At 34.1% G+C, this 16664-nt stretch overlaps 1 protein-coding gene and 1 non-coding gene across 2 annotated transcripts; both read left to right on the top strand.

Moving 5' to 3' along the window:
- Window positions 1–1372: 1372 nt before the first annotated feature.
- On the top strand, window positions 1373–3043 carry LOC139872914 (putative F-box protein PP2-B12). Its single transcript, XM_071860851.1, has 3 exons — window positions 1373–1795; window positions 2230–2348; window positions 2462–3043. Exons 1-3 carry the CDS (start codon window positions 1478–1480, stop codon window positions 2964–2966), a joined length of 942 nt encoding a protein of 313 aa, XP_071716952.1. The 5' UTR covers window positions 1373–1477; the 3' UTR covers window positions 2967–3043.
- A 3065-nt stretch (window positions 3044–6108) lies between these two features.
- LOC139873814 (U4 spliceosomal RNA) lies at window positions 6109–6264 on the top strand. Its single transcript, XR_011767531.1, has one exon. It is a non-coding gene; the product is annotated as a U4 spliceosomal RNA (small nuclear RNA).
- Window positions 6265–16664: the final 10400 nt, after the last annotated feature.

The raw sequence follows: 16664 nt of genomic DNA, 5'->3' as shown, positions 1-16664 counted from the left end.
CAAGTTATACACTATGCAAAACGAATTAAGCGCCTTTGATGTTACCTAGATTTATGGTAAGATTTGTATTTAGGGTTTTTGTAAAAAGAATTCGCTGGTACTGTTACATTGATTTTCTGATCAAAAATTTTTACTACCAATCTATTAGCAATTTTCGACAAAATAAATGGAAGAATAATACCTTTGTATGGCAACTATAGTAGCGTCTGTCAGGATTACGGTCAGTCCATGAGGTTTAAATCACAGCAGCTCTTCCACACTAACAATCAACCATTATAGATTGATATTTAAATTTGAATAGAAAAGAAATCGAAATTAGGAGCAATTAGGCTTATAATGAACCGATATTGAGCGATTAGGTAATAAGTTGGCTTTTATATTGAATAAAAGAACTAAAGGGACGAAATTACTCCCATATGCGTGGCACATGTGAGGAGTTAACGTTTAAAATGTGATGCACGTTTGTATGAGGTACCAGCCACAAGAATTCAGCATATAACGGGTACCAACAATGCAAAAAATAAAGTTAAGGTTGCCTCGTGAAATCGTATACGAACAACAGGTACCAACAACGTAATTTTGTCTTTTTCAAATTCATATTCATATCCATATCCATTTAAATATAATTCATCCATCCATATTTATATCCATTGAATTAATCGTATTAACGGATATACGTTGGGTGTTAAGTTTTTCTGAAAATATTCCTATTATAAAATAAAAAATCATCAAAGTATATCTAACGAAGATATGTAATATATGTAAGATATATGAATTTAATATTATTCAAAAGTTGTATCTTCACAATCCAATTTCCGATAACATTTTAATAGTTTAGAATGTAAATATTTTTTTTTTTGTAAGCGAGAAAACTATCATATGAACAAACACATTGGCTCCTCCATAGAAGGTAAAACTTCGAGTAATCAAGTCATTTGAGTGCGAGACCTGATACCACCATTCAGGGAAGCGTGTGTGATTTTAGAATGTACATATATAATATATAAGAATATTTAAATAAATATGCATATATTTGAGTAATTATGCATATATTTATATGTATGTATGCATTTTGAATGTTAAATGAATATATCTATAAATAATAAATTATCATTCATACCTTGTCCACTAATTTTTCACATCATCCAACTTATATACATATACATATTAATATACATATTCTATCCATATCTATATTCATATTCATATTCATATTCATATTCAGTCATTAACCACTTAAATTATTCATAATCATCGAATAGATGTTCAATAAATCCAACATTCATTCATTGCCTACTTATTATTCTTATACACATACATATATACACGTCCATATATTTTACTCCCAAGTCCAACCATATTTATTTAATCCTATGTTTCATTACTACTTCTACCACCTATAAATAGAAGCACAAAATCAAACTTTTGTAAACCCAAAACAACACACACACAACTTTTCTAGTTTTCTTACAAAAATATGAAAAAAAATCGAGTCTCTAAAATGGAAATTGAAAGTGTGTTTGTGGAAGACTTTTTTGGGTATTTACCTGAAGGATTTATAGCTAAAGCTTTATCTTTAACCAGCCCTAGAGATGCTTGTAGATTGTCGTTAGTTTGTTCGCTTTTTAGGTCAGCAGCTGAATGGGATGTTGTGTGGGAAAGTTTCTTGCCGGAGGATTACCGGAATATTGTATTGGCGGCGGCCGACGGTGGCTGTTCTTCGAGTTATTCTACCAAGAAACAGCTGTATCTCTGTTTATGTGATCGACCCATTATAATTGACGGTGGAAATAAGGTAATTTTCAATTTTTATGTCGATTTAATGAAATCGGTTTTGTTAATTTAGTAATTAAAAGTGATTTTGGTTGTAAAGTTTGAAGCTTTTTTGCAATTTTGCCTTCTTTAATATTTTCACCTTAATGTCTGATTTTGTTGGCTCACAAAATTCAAATTCTTGAACTCTTTTTTGGTAATGAATCAAATGGGTACTGTAAACCGACAGTAATTCTAGGTCTGGGTATAAAGGTTGAATTTTTATTTCTGTTTTTGTCATTTTTTTGGGTGTTTTGTTGGTATTATAAACATCAAAATTATCAGAATTAGCAACAATCATGTGATCGGTAGGTAGTTTTGCTTCAAGTTTGAAGCTCGCGAGTTTAAAAGTTTGAATCTTGAATTTGCTTTTGAATTATTGTGTATGAAACTGATGGCATTTATGTTATTTTACAGAGCTTTTCACTGGATAAACGAACCGGTAAGAAATGCTATATGTTGGCTGCAAGAGATTTATTCATCGTTTGGAGCGATACTCCACATTATTGGCGATGGATTTCACTACCCGAATCACGGTAATTAATCTTTCAGAGGCCTTCTTTTTTTAATATAAAGAACACATGTGATTGCATATGGTCAAAGGTTTGAAAGAACAATAAAAGCTAACACCTTTGTTTGTGAAATATAGGTTTTCGGAGGTAGCCGAGCTCATAAGGGTATGTTGGTTGGAAGTGTATGGCAGAATCAAGACATCAATGTTATCACCGGACACAGTTTACGCAGCATTCATCGTGTTCAAATCGACATCAGAAATATATGGGTTTGAGTCCCAACCAGCCGAGGTTTCAATTGGGATTAGTGGGGTCGAAATCCAGACTCAGACCGTTTTCCTTGAGCCAGAAGGTGAACCAAGAAGGTTGTATCCGGTTCTACCCGGAAGACGAATAGGCATGTTTAATAGATGTCATGTGGTGAACCCGAACCTGATTTTACCGGTTAACCCGAATTCAAAGGGTAATGGGCCTAGACAAAGAGAAGATGGTTGGATGGAAATTGAAGTGGGTCAATATTATATCAAAAAAGGGGAAGAAGGTGTACTTAAAATGAGTATGACAGAAGTCAAAGGGGGAAATTGGAAGGGTGGGCTTGTAATTCAAGGGATTGAGATTAGGCCTATGCCTTGTAAAAGTTAAACTTCAAAATTTCATGCTGTTTTTTCTCCCAATGATTTTGTAATTTTATTAGTACTAATGTATGGAGTATTACCATATTTCTTAAGATTTGCCTGAAACAGTCTTTAATTAAATGTTTGAGTTGTTAGCTAGTGTGTGTTGGTTTATTTTGGCTAGTAGAAGATATGTGTATCCCACATAGGTGGGAGGAAGATGTGAGGGGTGAGTGACTTGGTTATATAAGAGGGGCTAAGTCTTCATTCCAAATTGCACCAATCAATACACTTTAAGTATTTGATTATTTCTTTCTTTCTTACCCTTGTTGGGCTGGGGGGTGGGAATTAGTGAGGCCGTAATTTCCCAACATCTGGTATCAGAGCGTCAGGTTTGACGGGGGTCTCGGTTATAGGAGTCGGAGTATGCTCTGTGGTTGCCACGGGAGTGGATCATCCACATCAGAAACGAGTTCTATTGATCGTATAGGGTATCTGGTTAGACAATATTTTTTCTGATTCGTAGTAATAGTTGGATTTGTTAGTGGCCTAGTTGTGGATTTCCGATTTAAAGGGTCCTGGCTACTTGCTACATCTTTTGACTATTCGAAACGTGAGCAAAATCAGAGAAAGTTGTTGTCTATAGGATACGGATACGATGTCGAAGTTCAGTCCAATGAGGTTTGATGTAGAGAAATTTGATGGGATGATCAATTTTGGCTTATGGCAGGTTCAAGTCAAGGATGTGTTGATTCAGTCCGGTTTACACAAGGCTTTGAAGGGTAAACCCACCCTTGTTCCTGGCAGTGATTCTAGCAGTAAGTTCGATGAAGAAGAATGGGATGATATGGATTTGAGGGCAGCAAGTGCGATTCGTTTGTGTCTTGCAAAGAACGTGCTTGCAAATGTGCACGGGTTTTCAACGGCAAAGGAGCTTTGGGTTAAACTAGAGCAGTTGTACCAGGGCAAGGGCATCTCAAATCGGTTGTGTCTTAAAGAACAATTTCATACTCTGCGTATGGATGGGGGTTCAAAGATTTCAGATCATCTAAGTATTCTTAACGGTATTGTTTCAGAACTGGAGGCTATTGGTGTTAAAACGGATGATGAAGATAAAGCTTTGAGGTTGATATTATCTTTATCATCGTCTTATGAACACATGAAACCTATTTTGATGTATGGGAAGAAAACTTTGAAGTTTGAAGACGTTACTAGCAAGCTCCTATCCGAGGAGAAAAGACTGGAAGGTAACGGGGTCTCGTCATCAGGAGATACGATAGTGTTGTGTTCGGATAGGCAGAAGAGAAACTCTAGAAAGAATCTGACATGCTGGAAGTGCGGGAAGACTGGACATGTAAGGGTTAATTGTCCCGGTGGAGCTAATCCGACAAATGGCTCCAAAGACGCTAACATTGTCTCCGTTGTTACGGAGAGTGACGAATTCCTCTGAAGTCACGTCATCCTCATGGTGTGTCCGCGCCACCGTGGAAAGGGATGTTCGTTAGCGGTTCCACAATTACACATGGGCATTGGTTTGGCGTTGATGCAGGGTGTGTGGTGGAAACTGATGTTGTAGCTGATGGGACTTTCGGGAAAGCCAAACAAGGAAGTTGCACCATAAAGTTTCAGCTGGTTGTTCAACAACATGTGCCGAGGTGAAATGCTTGGAATGTGATATTCTAAGTGCTATACTCTTAATGGTGGAGTATGATAATTCTTGTTAAGAGTTATGATTGTCTGTGATGACAATGATTGTCGGTTTAGACAATGTTCGATGAAGATGCAAGTTTTGTCTCTTGGGAGATAATGTCAACGGCATGAAGATGAGGATCTTGAAGTTGTCGTCGAGGAAGCGTCTACATCGGTTATCCTTGCAATGTGGAAGCATGGTTATCTTCTTCTATCCAAAAGGTGGAGATTTGTTGGTTTATTTTGGCTAGTAGAAGATATGTGTATCCCACATAGGTGGGAGGAAGATGTGAGGGGTGAGTGACTTGGTTATATAAGAGGGGCTAAGTCTTCATTCCAAATTGCACCAATCAATACACTTTAAGTATTTGATTATTTCTTTCTTTCTTACCCTTGTTGGGCTGGGTGGTGGGAATTAGTGAGGCCGTAATTTCCCAACAGTGTGTACACGAACAATTTGGTCTGACTTTTTGGGAACCGAAAGGATCTAGTTGACATAGTTTCCTCAATCGTTATGGTTTATTAAGATCGGTGCATTCGACTCCCTTGCCGCAATTGTAGGTACAATACGCTGAGATTGACATCATGGACCCGATAGATGATGTAATAAGTGTGTTGAGTTAATAATATGTATGTTGGAGGATTTTGGACTTTACAGGCAGTGTTGCTGGCCAAGTGTCTTGGAGTATAAATTTGATAAGTATCTTGTTTGTAACCAAACTTGAATGATGCAACTAAATAGTAGAGTAGTTTATTAGATTGTTCCCAAAACTAAAACCAAATCACAACAACCTGGTACCGGTAGCATTTGAGGTATATTCTAACTTTTTTTCCCCATCGTTTCACAAAGCAGTCCCTGTCACTAACGGTCATTAAATATTAAATAATCCGTTAAGTCTTGTCACGTGCAGGACACTTGAGGGGTATTTTCATCCTTTCTTTTATTCGAACTTTTTTTCTTCATCTTCTTCATTCCTTTCTCAACCGCAACATTAAAGGAAACTTCATCGGGCATGAGACACACACAAAATGACAAGAAACACACACAAAATGGCAGCGATAAACAATGCACTAATGTCGATGAAACTTCATTGGGCAGACTTATTAGATACCCTAATAAATTGACAAAATCATTCTTACATATACATAAGAATATATGTATACCTGCCACCAATGTGAGATGGTTTTATGTTTATCGACAAGTAATCTGATGCAAAAAGAGCAACCAATTAATGAATAATCAATGTCCGGCGACATACAGAATTAGCGGCGTAAGGAAACAGAACGATTAAGAAACTACTAGCAATAGGGTTCGCCGTGTTGGGGTGCAAACCTATCCCACATAGGAGGGAGATAAAAAACAAATGTATGTATATAAGTCTAAGGGAAAGTCCCTCTAATACCAATTGGTTTTAGAAAAGGATGGACTATTGGTGTGAGAGAGTTGTATAAAAAGAAGGCAGTAGGTAACGTTGAAAGGCATCTTTGCGCTTGGGGCAATGACGCAGTTAATGAGGTAATAACCGAGACGCGTCAATTGCTGGTTGAAAACTATTTCCAAACCCCCTTCTTGGCTTTGGGTCTCCCCTTGGCCATCGAGAATTTCTGGAAGGGCTCCCTTTTTTAAGGGTAAAGCCCTACATTTTCTAGTTTAAGTGTTTTTGGTTTATCAAATTAATCGACTTATAAGTTAAACGATGAAAGCAATGTTGAAATCGTCAATAACTGTTGAACACTCAAATCATTATATTACAAATTTACAATTGGCAAGTTACTACTCTAGTTGAAACTGCTTATGATAAGCTGTGAGAGCTGGTCAATACGAGCCGATATTATGTATTATGTATGTGGGTATGCTACAATTTATCTATCGAAGGTGAAGAATGTGAACTTGAAATGCGTATGACCGAAATCAAAGGCGGAAACTGGAAGTGTGAGCTTGTAATTCTAGCGATTGAGATTAGGCCTTTTTTTTTTTTTAACCAACCCCCTAGCAAGACGCTAGAGGAGAATTAGAATGGCTTAGAAAGCCAAACGTTTCAACTTACATTTTTACCACCTCTATTACAAAATCAATTAAACGAAAAATTACAAATGGAATCAAATAAAAATACTTTTTCAACGGGGCAGGTTCGAACATAGTGCTGTTAAAACTTTTATTTATTTATTTATTACTCATTTTTTTTTTTTTTTCATTTTGGTCAACTTCATGCTGTTTTTTTCCAATGATTTTATAATTTTATTATATAGTCCCTCATCCCATATAATTGTTTCAGACAAAAAATATATAGTTTAGAAAATGTTATAAATGTACTGTAGTTTCTATGTACTTTTCAGTTTTATACTTTTGTTTCTCCTTTTATCTTATCCACGTACATTAGGGGCATATAGAACTTAATTTTCTTATTCAGTTTTATATATAAAAGTGGACAATTAATCTGGAACATCCTAAACTGGATTCTGGACAATAAATTAGGGACGGATGGAGTATTACATTTTTCCTAATATTTGCCTAAAACAATCTTAAATGGAATGTTTGAGTTGTTAGATAGTATATGTATACACAGCTATGTGGTCTGATTTCCGGTTGATACATGCTTCATTAAGATCGATGCATTCAACTCACTTGCCGCAATTGTAGGTAGGGGTGTTCATCGGTTCGGTTTTTGATTTTTCGATTTATTCGGTTCGGTTTTTTTCGGTTTTAAAACTAATAAAATCAAAACAAAAACCAAACCAAAACTAAATTTAAATATCAAAATCATAACCAAAACCGAACCAAAAACCTAATTTGATTTCGATTTGGTTTCGGTTAAAACCGAAAATCACTAAAAATAAAAATCTTAACCAGCAAAAACTTACATATGAATTATGAATAAAGATTGTGGAATTAATTTAAGTATACAATGTATGTATATAACATGTTTATTATTTAATAAAAATGTAATAATACATCAAATATAATATAAATATATAAATATAAAAATTTAAAATATGTTTTAATGTATTATTAATTTGAATTCGGTTTTTTATTCGGTTTTCAGTTAACCAAATTTAAAAATTTCAAAACCAAAAACCGAATTACGAATTCGGTTTCGGTTTCGGTTTCGATCGATCCAAAAACCGTTTAAAAAATTCGGTTTGGTTTTTTTTGGTTTGGATTCGATTCGATATTTGGTTTTTTCGGTTTGAAACCAAATGGTGCACACCCTTAAGGCCTTAATTGTAGGTATGATACGATAAGATGGACATCATCGACAGATACAATGATACATGATGTAAAATGTTTGTTGAGATAATGAAACGTGTGTTGGAAGATTTGGACCTTGCAAGCAGTCTGTTGCTAGCCAAGTGTCTTGTTAGGGTATAAATTAGACAGGTATGTTGTTTGTAGTGATCAACTATCTCAAAATCTGAACCAACTTGAATGATGTAGTTGCAACATAGTAAGATACTATATATGATAGATTGTTCCCAAAACCAAATCCCAACAACCTGGTACTCGTAACATTGTGAGGTATGTTCATGTGGCCAACGTCATTATTCTTTCTTAGGTAATGTACTATGTTGAGGCACAATGGTCAAATCTTTATAAAATTCCCCCTTATTTATATTATTTACTACTATATAAATTATATGGAAAGATAGCACCAACAATAGTATTACTACTATAACTTTATGTCCTCAAGATTTTATAGCATAATAGAAAATATATTTATAGACATCTAATATGAGAATAACTGTTATCAAACTTGAAAGGGTTGAGAGGGATATTGTTGGTCACGATTTAACAATAGGAAATTTGTAGAGGGGATGAATACAATTTTTTTTGTTAATTAAGATTATTTAACAGTTTAAATGTATAATTAACAATAATTAACAATCACTTAAATCAGTCATAAGTAATTTTCAACGTTATTCTTTTATTGAAATAATCACAAAGAATCACAGTTTTTCTTTGGCGGAATAGATAACTGATTGATACAAATTGCACCTAGATAGCTTTTGAACATATGAAACTTATACAATATTTGGACTCTATCGATTTAATATCCACACCACTAATTTACACAATAGTGGTTTCAACTATTTATAGAAGCCCTAATAACTGTGTAATAGATCTATTGTCCACTGGTACAAATGATGTTTGTAATCATCCGACAACTATGGCAGGAAGCACATGATTCTCTCTCCTCTTCGGTAGCGAATTGCAAGAACACCTCATTGGACATCCTATTTGAATAAACAAATAGAATGTTGGGTTCTCTAGGCTTTGACAAAGTATAAACCATGAACTGCGCATGGGATAAACTTCTGCATTCCATTGTTGTCTTGTGAGGTCACTTGTCAGCCGCCGACTTGTGTCCTTTTCTGTTCAACTTCGTCTTCGACGTCAGTTGAATAGTACCCTTTGATGTAGACAACACAAGAAACGTTTATGATTGTAATTGAGCATAATTTGTCTAAGTGTTGTGTGCTGCTCAAGTCTGTGATGGTTCTTCTGTTGCTGGTTCTTCTTGCTGCTTCAGCATACATCCTATGCTGGTCGTGAAAAAACCTTGAATCTTTAACTATCTTATGCTGATAATGAAGGCAACACACCAACTTACTCAGACACGACATTCATTGTTGTTATACATAAAAATAAGTAAGTAAACTTATGCTGACATGAACATTACAACTAGTGTTTGCAATCATGTTTTGTCATATTTAATTCTTAATTATGTAAGGGACTCAAAAATCTCCCCCTGTTTGATAATGAAAAAACATGTAACATGAAAAGAAAAACACTAAGGCCCAGCTCTAAGGGATTTCAGAAAATAAGCAGTAAATTGTCCATTGAGTTTACTTTTCTGGTATCTTTTGCTGAGTTATCTATATCTTATAAATTGATATACTTTTGAAGATAACTCATTGTAATATCCATTAATATCATTCACATAATATTATGAAAACAAGGAATATTACAACAATTACAGATTGCAAGAAGAACACACACACAAAAAATTGTTCTTCATCAATTGGTTCTTCTTTAATCTTCAGTCCTGGGAAGAGTTCCGGGAGATCTTCAATTCTTAATTGGGGTATGACTAGTGAAAGAATAACTGGTTCACGTATGAATGGGCCAACACTAAATTTTTTCTTCTTCTTCTTTGCTAGTTCAGCATCAACATCTACTAGCTGGTGCATTGTCATATAAGGTGACCTTCTTGAACAGGCTCTTTAGTTCTTTAACAATAGAGTTTTTTAGTTCAATTCCCCTTTTACCTCTGAAGTATTCCATTATCTACATCCATTTAGAGAAGCCATATCTTCTTAGATCAATCATGTCAACCCTTTTAAAAACATTATTATCCCTGCTGATGTTGAATTAATTATTGTTGCATTTTTTTTACACTTAGATGATTTTTTCCACATTCATTCTTCATGTCATTACATCAGCATATCTACGACTCATCAACTTTTTCCAGGTTGCTTGAGATCTGACACTAAGAGGATGTTATGCTTTTCTGCTGCTTTTTCAGCTACCTCCTCAACATCATTCTCTTTGTATTGAGCAGTAACAAGTGCTCTGGCTGCCTTAAGAGATTTTTCTTCTTCTTCTTTACTTTGTTCTTGAGCAGCTTTTTTCTCTTGCTGTTGCAGACTTAAACATTTGGCCAGATCAACATCAGACTTAATTTGTTGTTCTAATTGAACATCCATCGTATAATCTTCAAGAGTAAGTTTTAAGTCTTTTACTGTGGCTACCATCATTCTGCCTTGCTGTGTACTCACAAGACCTGAGTACTCTTCCAAACCAATGTCGAGCTTGAGTGCTTCATCAAACATTAGCTTTTCATCTTTAGTGCTTAGCCTCAAGCTGTGAACTTCCAGAAACTCTTGTAGAGACATGTTGAGATTGGAGGCAAGGATGTAGATTTCCTGATCTAACGGATGATAAGTCATCTTGATTCTTCTTTCTTCAGAAAATTCTAAACAATTCATCCCTCCGTCGTCATTCTTCAACAGAAATGGTTATCCTCTCACCTTCTTGTTCTTCAAAAGAGAGTTCTGGAGGCTTCATTAGTTCAGAAGGTTCATCTTTTCAAAAATATACTTAGCATTCATTATCCCACTTTATTAGAGAGGTCCCAATGGTGACGGAACTTCTTCCAGGACTAACCAACCATTCAGCGTCACATTCGCACTTCCATCTCACTTTCTTCCCAGGACTAAACCCAGGACTAAACACTCCCAACCATGACACTCCTTCCTTCCATATTTTTTTATTTTATTTTTTTATTTTTTTATATTATCAAATAATTATTATTATATATTGTAATAACACGACTTTTTCCGTTAAATATTTAACAACCGTTTATTAAATTCAATGATTTTTCTACGTCAATTTTTTTTAAGAACATACTACTTTTAATATGTGTTAATTTATCACTAGAAAATTTTGAAGATTAGTAATAATAAAGTTAATAATTGCCTGATAACTTCTGAAATATATAAAAATAATTTATTTAAAAATAAAATGATAAATAAAAATATATAATAAATGATTAAATTGAATTTCAACATCACTACATTCGTATCTATTTCTAGTCACTATTTAGATCCAAGTTGTAAGATTTTTTTTTAATATTTGTTACTTTTTTTAGAAAATACTACGGTTAGTGAAATTGGGAAAAATATTTTATTATAAAATCATAGAGTGGTGATAGTCAAAGTAGTATATTATTTCTTTTTGATTTCATGTTGGGATTGGTATTGGAAACAAGTATTATATATTTTTTCTCATTTGTTAAACTTGAAACTTAGCATATATAATTGTTATTCTTTCTCTGCTATTCGATAAAACACAAGCAACCATCATACAAAAGTTGACACCCCATTTTTATTTCCTTTTCTCAATAACCCAACACCATATCATCAATCATCATTATCAATTAAAAAGTCCATTATCCATAAAATTATTATGGGCAAGTTATCACATGTTGCAACTTTACACATCAAATAAAAGAGATATTAACATTTATCTTCTTCTTATTAATTCCTTCTTTTAAACACAAGACCCACACCAAAACCCCACTATCACCACAATCATTCTGCTTTTCTTTTATCTTTTAAAAACCATGATACCCACTTGTATTAATTGTTACTATTTTTGTTTGTTTTCTTTCATGCACGATTGAAAATAAATAGCATTATAGGTTCCTGTTTTCTTTTTGACAATCAAAGAATTTAACCCTTGTTGTCTAATACAAGTGGGGCACATGAGCTATATAAACATATGAGATTTTTAAAGACTTTTAACCATAACGGTTTAACAACGGAGCATAGTGAATTTAGAATTGGATGTCGACAGAATCCTTACAAAATATGAGATGGAACCACTATTATTCAATTAGATATTTTTCTTAATTTGTTACTGTTTTTGTTTCTTCAGTTTACATACATGCATATCTATGTTAGATAACAACAACCCACTTGTTAACAATGCTACACCTATACACAATATGACATTTATAAATGTCACTTCAATTTTTGCTTTTGTTGGAACTACAAGCATGACCACATATTATCATCATATCCCCTTTTCCTCTTTTGTCATTATATTATACGTCAATATCAACATTTATATATAAAATTCAAGTTTTGGTGGATGATGTCTACGTATTGAAATAATCGGCCAAAAAGCAAAACAAATAGTACACTGCATTATTTTACTTCGTGATATTTAATAAAGTGTTGGCATATAAAGTTAAGTGATTAATGGCCACTTGTGTTGTGCATGTTAAACTTATGTATATTGAATATATTATGGATGCCAGCTCATAATCTCTATCTATATAAACATGCACTCAGTATTATTTTGTGGAAAATGATCCCACAACCACTTATCTCATGTTTATCCTACCATTATGATTACCAAATATCAAATATCAATTGTACTGCTATTTTTTTTGGTTTGACTCAAGCCCACGTTAACATACACCAAATTCACACACACACACACACACACACACACACACACACACACACACACACACACACACACACATATATATATATATATATATATATATATATATATATATATATATATATATATATATATATATATATATATATATATATATATGTATTTTGTTTCTGCTTTCTACTATTCGAAACCATCCAAGAACCAACCCATCGTGACTACTACTGCTCGATTTCTATTCCTGTATCCAAGGTTGGAGAACTCGGATCTCGGGGAGATCTCGTTTGGACATTTTTGAGGAGATCTCGGCATCTCGAAAAAATCTCGGGGAGATCTCGGACGTTGACTTGTGTTGACTTTCTAGTTTTTTAATATAAAAATGTATAAATATATAAATATATGTATATTTATATGGATTTTTACGAGAAACTTTGAGAAATGAGCGAAAAATTAGAAGAAAATCCGAGAAATTGCGAGAAAATCCGAGAAATTACGAGAAAATCCGAGATATCACCGAGAAAATCCGAGAAATCGTGACGTTGACCGAGATTTTAATCGTTGACCGAGAAATCTCAACGAGATGGGAAAATATTCTCGGCTGAGTTTTGAAACCGAGATCTCCCCGAGATCTCGCCGAGAAATTCCGAGATCTGCAACACTGCCTGTATCTACAACCATCACCTACGAACCATCTCCTTCATAAAACTATCACTAGCTATTTTACTTTTCTGTTTCCTAATCAAAGTCATCAAACAAGTCACCACTTTTCCAAGATCAAGAACACTTTCGATTGCATGCTCGTTTGCTTGATCGTTTATATATTCGTGATCCTCTCATCATGCTCTACACATCTATACCAACAATTGTATGATTAGGGTATGATTTAAAAACTCTATTTTTTCCAGATTTAATTGTTAATCATAAGATTCAGATGTTCTATTGCTCAATTGGTCGCATTTGTACATGTAATTAGTCGTTATATTGTCCGAATTGCGAGTTAGGGTCTAATCACGAATTGTATTGCTATGATACTAGTTTTGTGAGTCTATAATTACAAAGTGTTTAGATGGATAGCTATCGAAAAACTATTGAGTTTGCTTGCTTGAATCGCATGATTTCGTTTAGTATAGCTTGAGTTATGATCGTTTGAAGTTTCGGTATGTAATTATGCTATAAATCAAAAATCGAAATTTTTGTGATTTGAATTGGCTTATGAACTTATGCTAGATGGATAGAGAATTGAAAAACACATAAAATGGACTAGGATTTCATAGTAATTGGATTTGTAAAAATTCTTTTATGACTACTTGAATGTTTGTGGTACAAGATGTTGACTAGCAATTTGTTCATGAACCAAACGACCATTTAACATACTTTTTGCTAACCAAGATTTTGTATTTTGTAAAGTTAATGATTATTAATTGATGTTTCATGTAGACTTCACATGCTAATTGTTTCTAGATGCTTGTATATTCGACCCCGAAAATGACTACTTAAATTGGAGCGAATCTGTCTAGTTTTCACAAATAATTGTCTAGCATGAAGTAGAAGTGGAATTAGACCTTGTGCTTCTCGTATGATGTTAAATATATGTTGCTTAGAATATATTGTTTGTATTTCTATCCCTTAATGCTTTGTTTTCTATGTGTTGTATGCGTGCCGAAATCGAAGGTCTGAATTTTGCCTAAATCAGAAAATTCGACATGTTGGTCAAAATTGTACAAAATGGCGATATGGTTTTATTTGATATTTTTACCACTGATAATTTGAGGTGTTAAGAACCACATTCAATTGGCCGTTTGTTAATTTCTATTTTCTAGATTAAATAAGAATTAAAATGAAACTGATGCCCAAACAGAAACTAAACTTGAATGTTTTGTATGCTACCTGAGTTCTAGGAATCGTATGATAGCGTGCTTGGTATTTTTTGAAAGCTTATGACATGAACTTATGACCTGGAACTTATTATAATTGTTTGATGTGTCATTTGTGAACTATGCTTGTCCGATTGCATAACCGTTGCGAAAACGTACGATAGCTAAACTAGTAAACGTTAATTGGCTAAAAGAATGTGTGAAACTCATGAATTGACCTTGGTTTGGCTTTGTGACATCATTGACATGACCTAATGATGTAGTTGACTTAGGTTAAGCAAATTGATCAAGTTTGACATTTGTTGACTTGATTGACTAGTTGACTTATGTATTGACATTTACTATACAATGGCGTCGGTCTGAGCAATAGGACAACTGCACTGTGAGTCTGTATTTTGAAACATAAGTGTGTAACTATATAATGATACATTTAGGTGCCAATAGTTGGTCGTTGTAATTCGACTACTCTTTGCTTGTGAATTGTCAAGTGCACTCAAGGTGAGTTTATAAATCTCCTTTTTAAACGCTTTACATATTTTTGGGCTGAGAATACATGAACTTTATTTTATACGCAATGGACACAAGTACATACTTAATTCTACACTGAGTTTGAACCAAAAATCCCTTAGCTTTGGTAACTAGTAACTGCCGGTTATAAGAACTGATGAGCGCGAGTAGTTGTATATGGATCCATAGGGCTTGACATCCCCGTCCGTTCCAGGTATAGAGACCCTAACCTGAACTATAAAGCGGGCGTATGCTATTTGAGTTTAGTACACGTTGGTTTACGTGTATTGTACATGTTGGTTGCATGTATGTTAAAACAGGGGTACTTATTATATATACGTTAAGTTTAGTTACCAGGGTGCTCAATTTCGTAGAATATTTTGATAAACGTTTTGGATGAAACAACTGAAATCTTGTGGTCCACCTTTATATACAGATTATGCGCAATATCAAAACTATGAACTCAACAACCTTGTGTTGACACTTTTAGCATGTTTATTCTCAGGTCCTTAGAAGTCTTCCGTTGTTTGCTTATACATTATACAAGCTATGTGCATGGAGTCATACATGCTTTATTCGAGAAAACTTTGCATTCACAAAATTATCACCATGTATCTTATTTTGACTGCATTGTCAACGGACGTATTATTGTAAACTATTATTTACGGTGATTGTCTATATGTAGAAATCATCATATGTCGAAAACCTTGGATTTAGATATTCATTTATGGTGTGCCTTTTCAAAAGAATGCAATGTTTACAGCACGTATCATATAGAGGTCAATACCTCGCAATGAAACCGGTGAATAACTTACTGCGTCAATAGCGATTTTGGCGGGTCGTTACATGTGGTATCAGAGCGTTGGTTGTAGGGAATTAGGTGCATTAATGTGTCTGACCTGGACCGTTAGGATACACTAGTGATCTAGTCTAGAACCGGGGCGTTACACTTATATGTGATATGTGCATATTCTGACATTAATATAATATTATTATTACTATCGGTGAGAAAGTATTTCTCCTTTTGATTACAAGCCTTCTCCTGCTCAAGCGAGTTCATTTTCAACACCCCGGTTATTGAAAAACCAGGAAGCGTCATTCAGGACTTTCGAAATTCCCGACATTCCTACGTGAATTATTACTTATATAATTTTATAGATATCATTTGTGTTATATTATGTGCTTATGTGCTTCGATTCAGAAATTTCGGACATCTCGAATTGTGAATCGAAAGAAGTCTTTTCCGACTCACAAAGATTCTAAGTAGTTTTAAAGACATTCTTACGACATTCTCTTTCAATATTATTAGTTATAATATTATATTCCGGTACTATTTTTAGTACACCTCTTTTTGAAATCATTTTGATTTATAAATTCTGGAAAACGACACTTGTTTTATATCCATAAATATTTTGGAGTAGTGTTGGAATGGAAGCATGAGTTAGTGTAATATAATGACGCATGATCAACGTGGTTATATTACGGTAAGTCATGCGGAAGTTCTAATGGAACGTGATGGTGGTAATGCTTGATCAACCTTACCTTCATGACGTATCATGTTACATGACTCCTTTATTTTCTCTGATGTCATCTGAATTTACTAAGACTCTATATGTGACATCAACGGAGGTCACACATAATTTTCTTCTCATCTTTGTCATATCCTACTTGCACTTCGAGCGGT

The sequence above is a fragment of the Rutidosis leptorrhynchoides genome, chromosome 10 (genome assembly GCF_046630445.1).
Source record: "Rutidosis leptorrhynchoides isolate AG116_Rl617_1_P2 chromosome 10, CSIRO_AGI_Rlap_v1, whole genome shotgun sequence".
Lineage (NCBI taxonomy): Eukaryota > Viridiplantae > Streptophyta > Magnoliopsida > Asterales > Asteraceae > Rutidosis > Rutidosis leptorrhynchoides.
The sequence above is the reverse complement of the archived record's forward strand: the minus strand, read 5'-3'. Positions and strand labels throughout refer to the sequence as shown.

Coding starts and splice junctions, on each gene's coding strand:
- LOC139872914 (XM_071860851.1), top strand. CDS start 1,478: ATGAAAAAAAATCGAGTCTCTAAAATGGAAATTGAAAGTGTGTTTGTG. Junction 1,796..2,229: donor TAATTGACGGTGGAAATAAG/GTAATTTTCAAT, acceptor GTTATTTTACAG/AGCTTTTCACTGGATAAACG. Junction 2,349..2,461: donor ATTTCACTACCCGAATCACG/GTAATTAATCTT, acceptor TGTGAAATATAG/GTTTTCGGAGGTAGCCGAGC.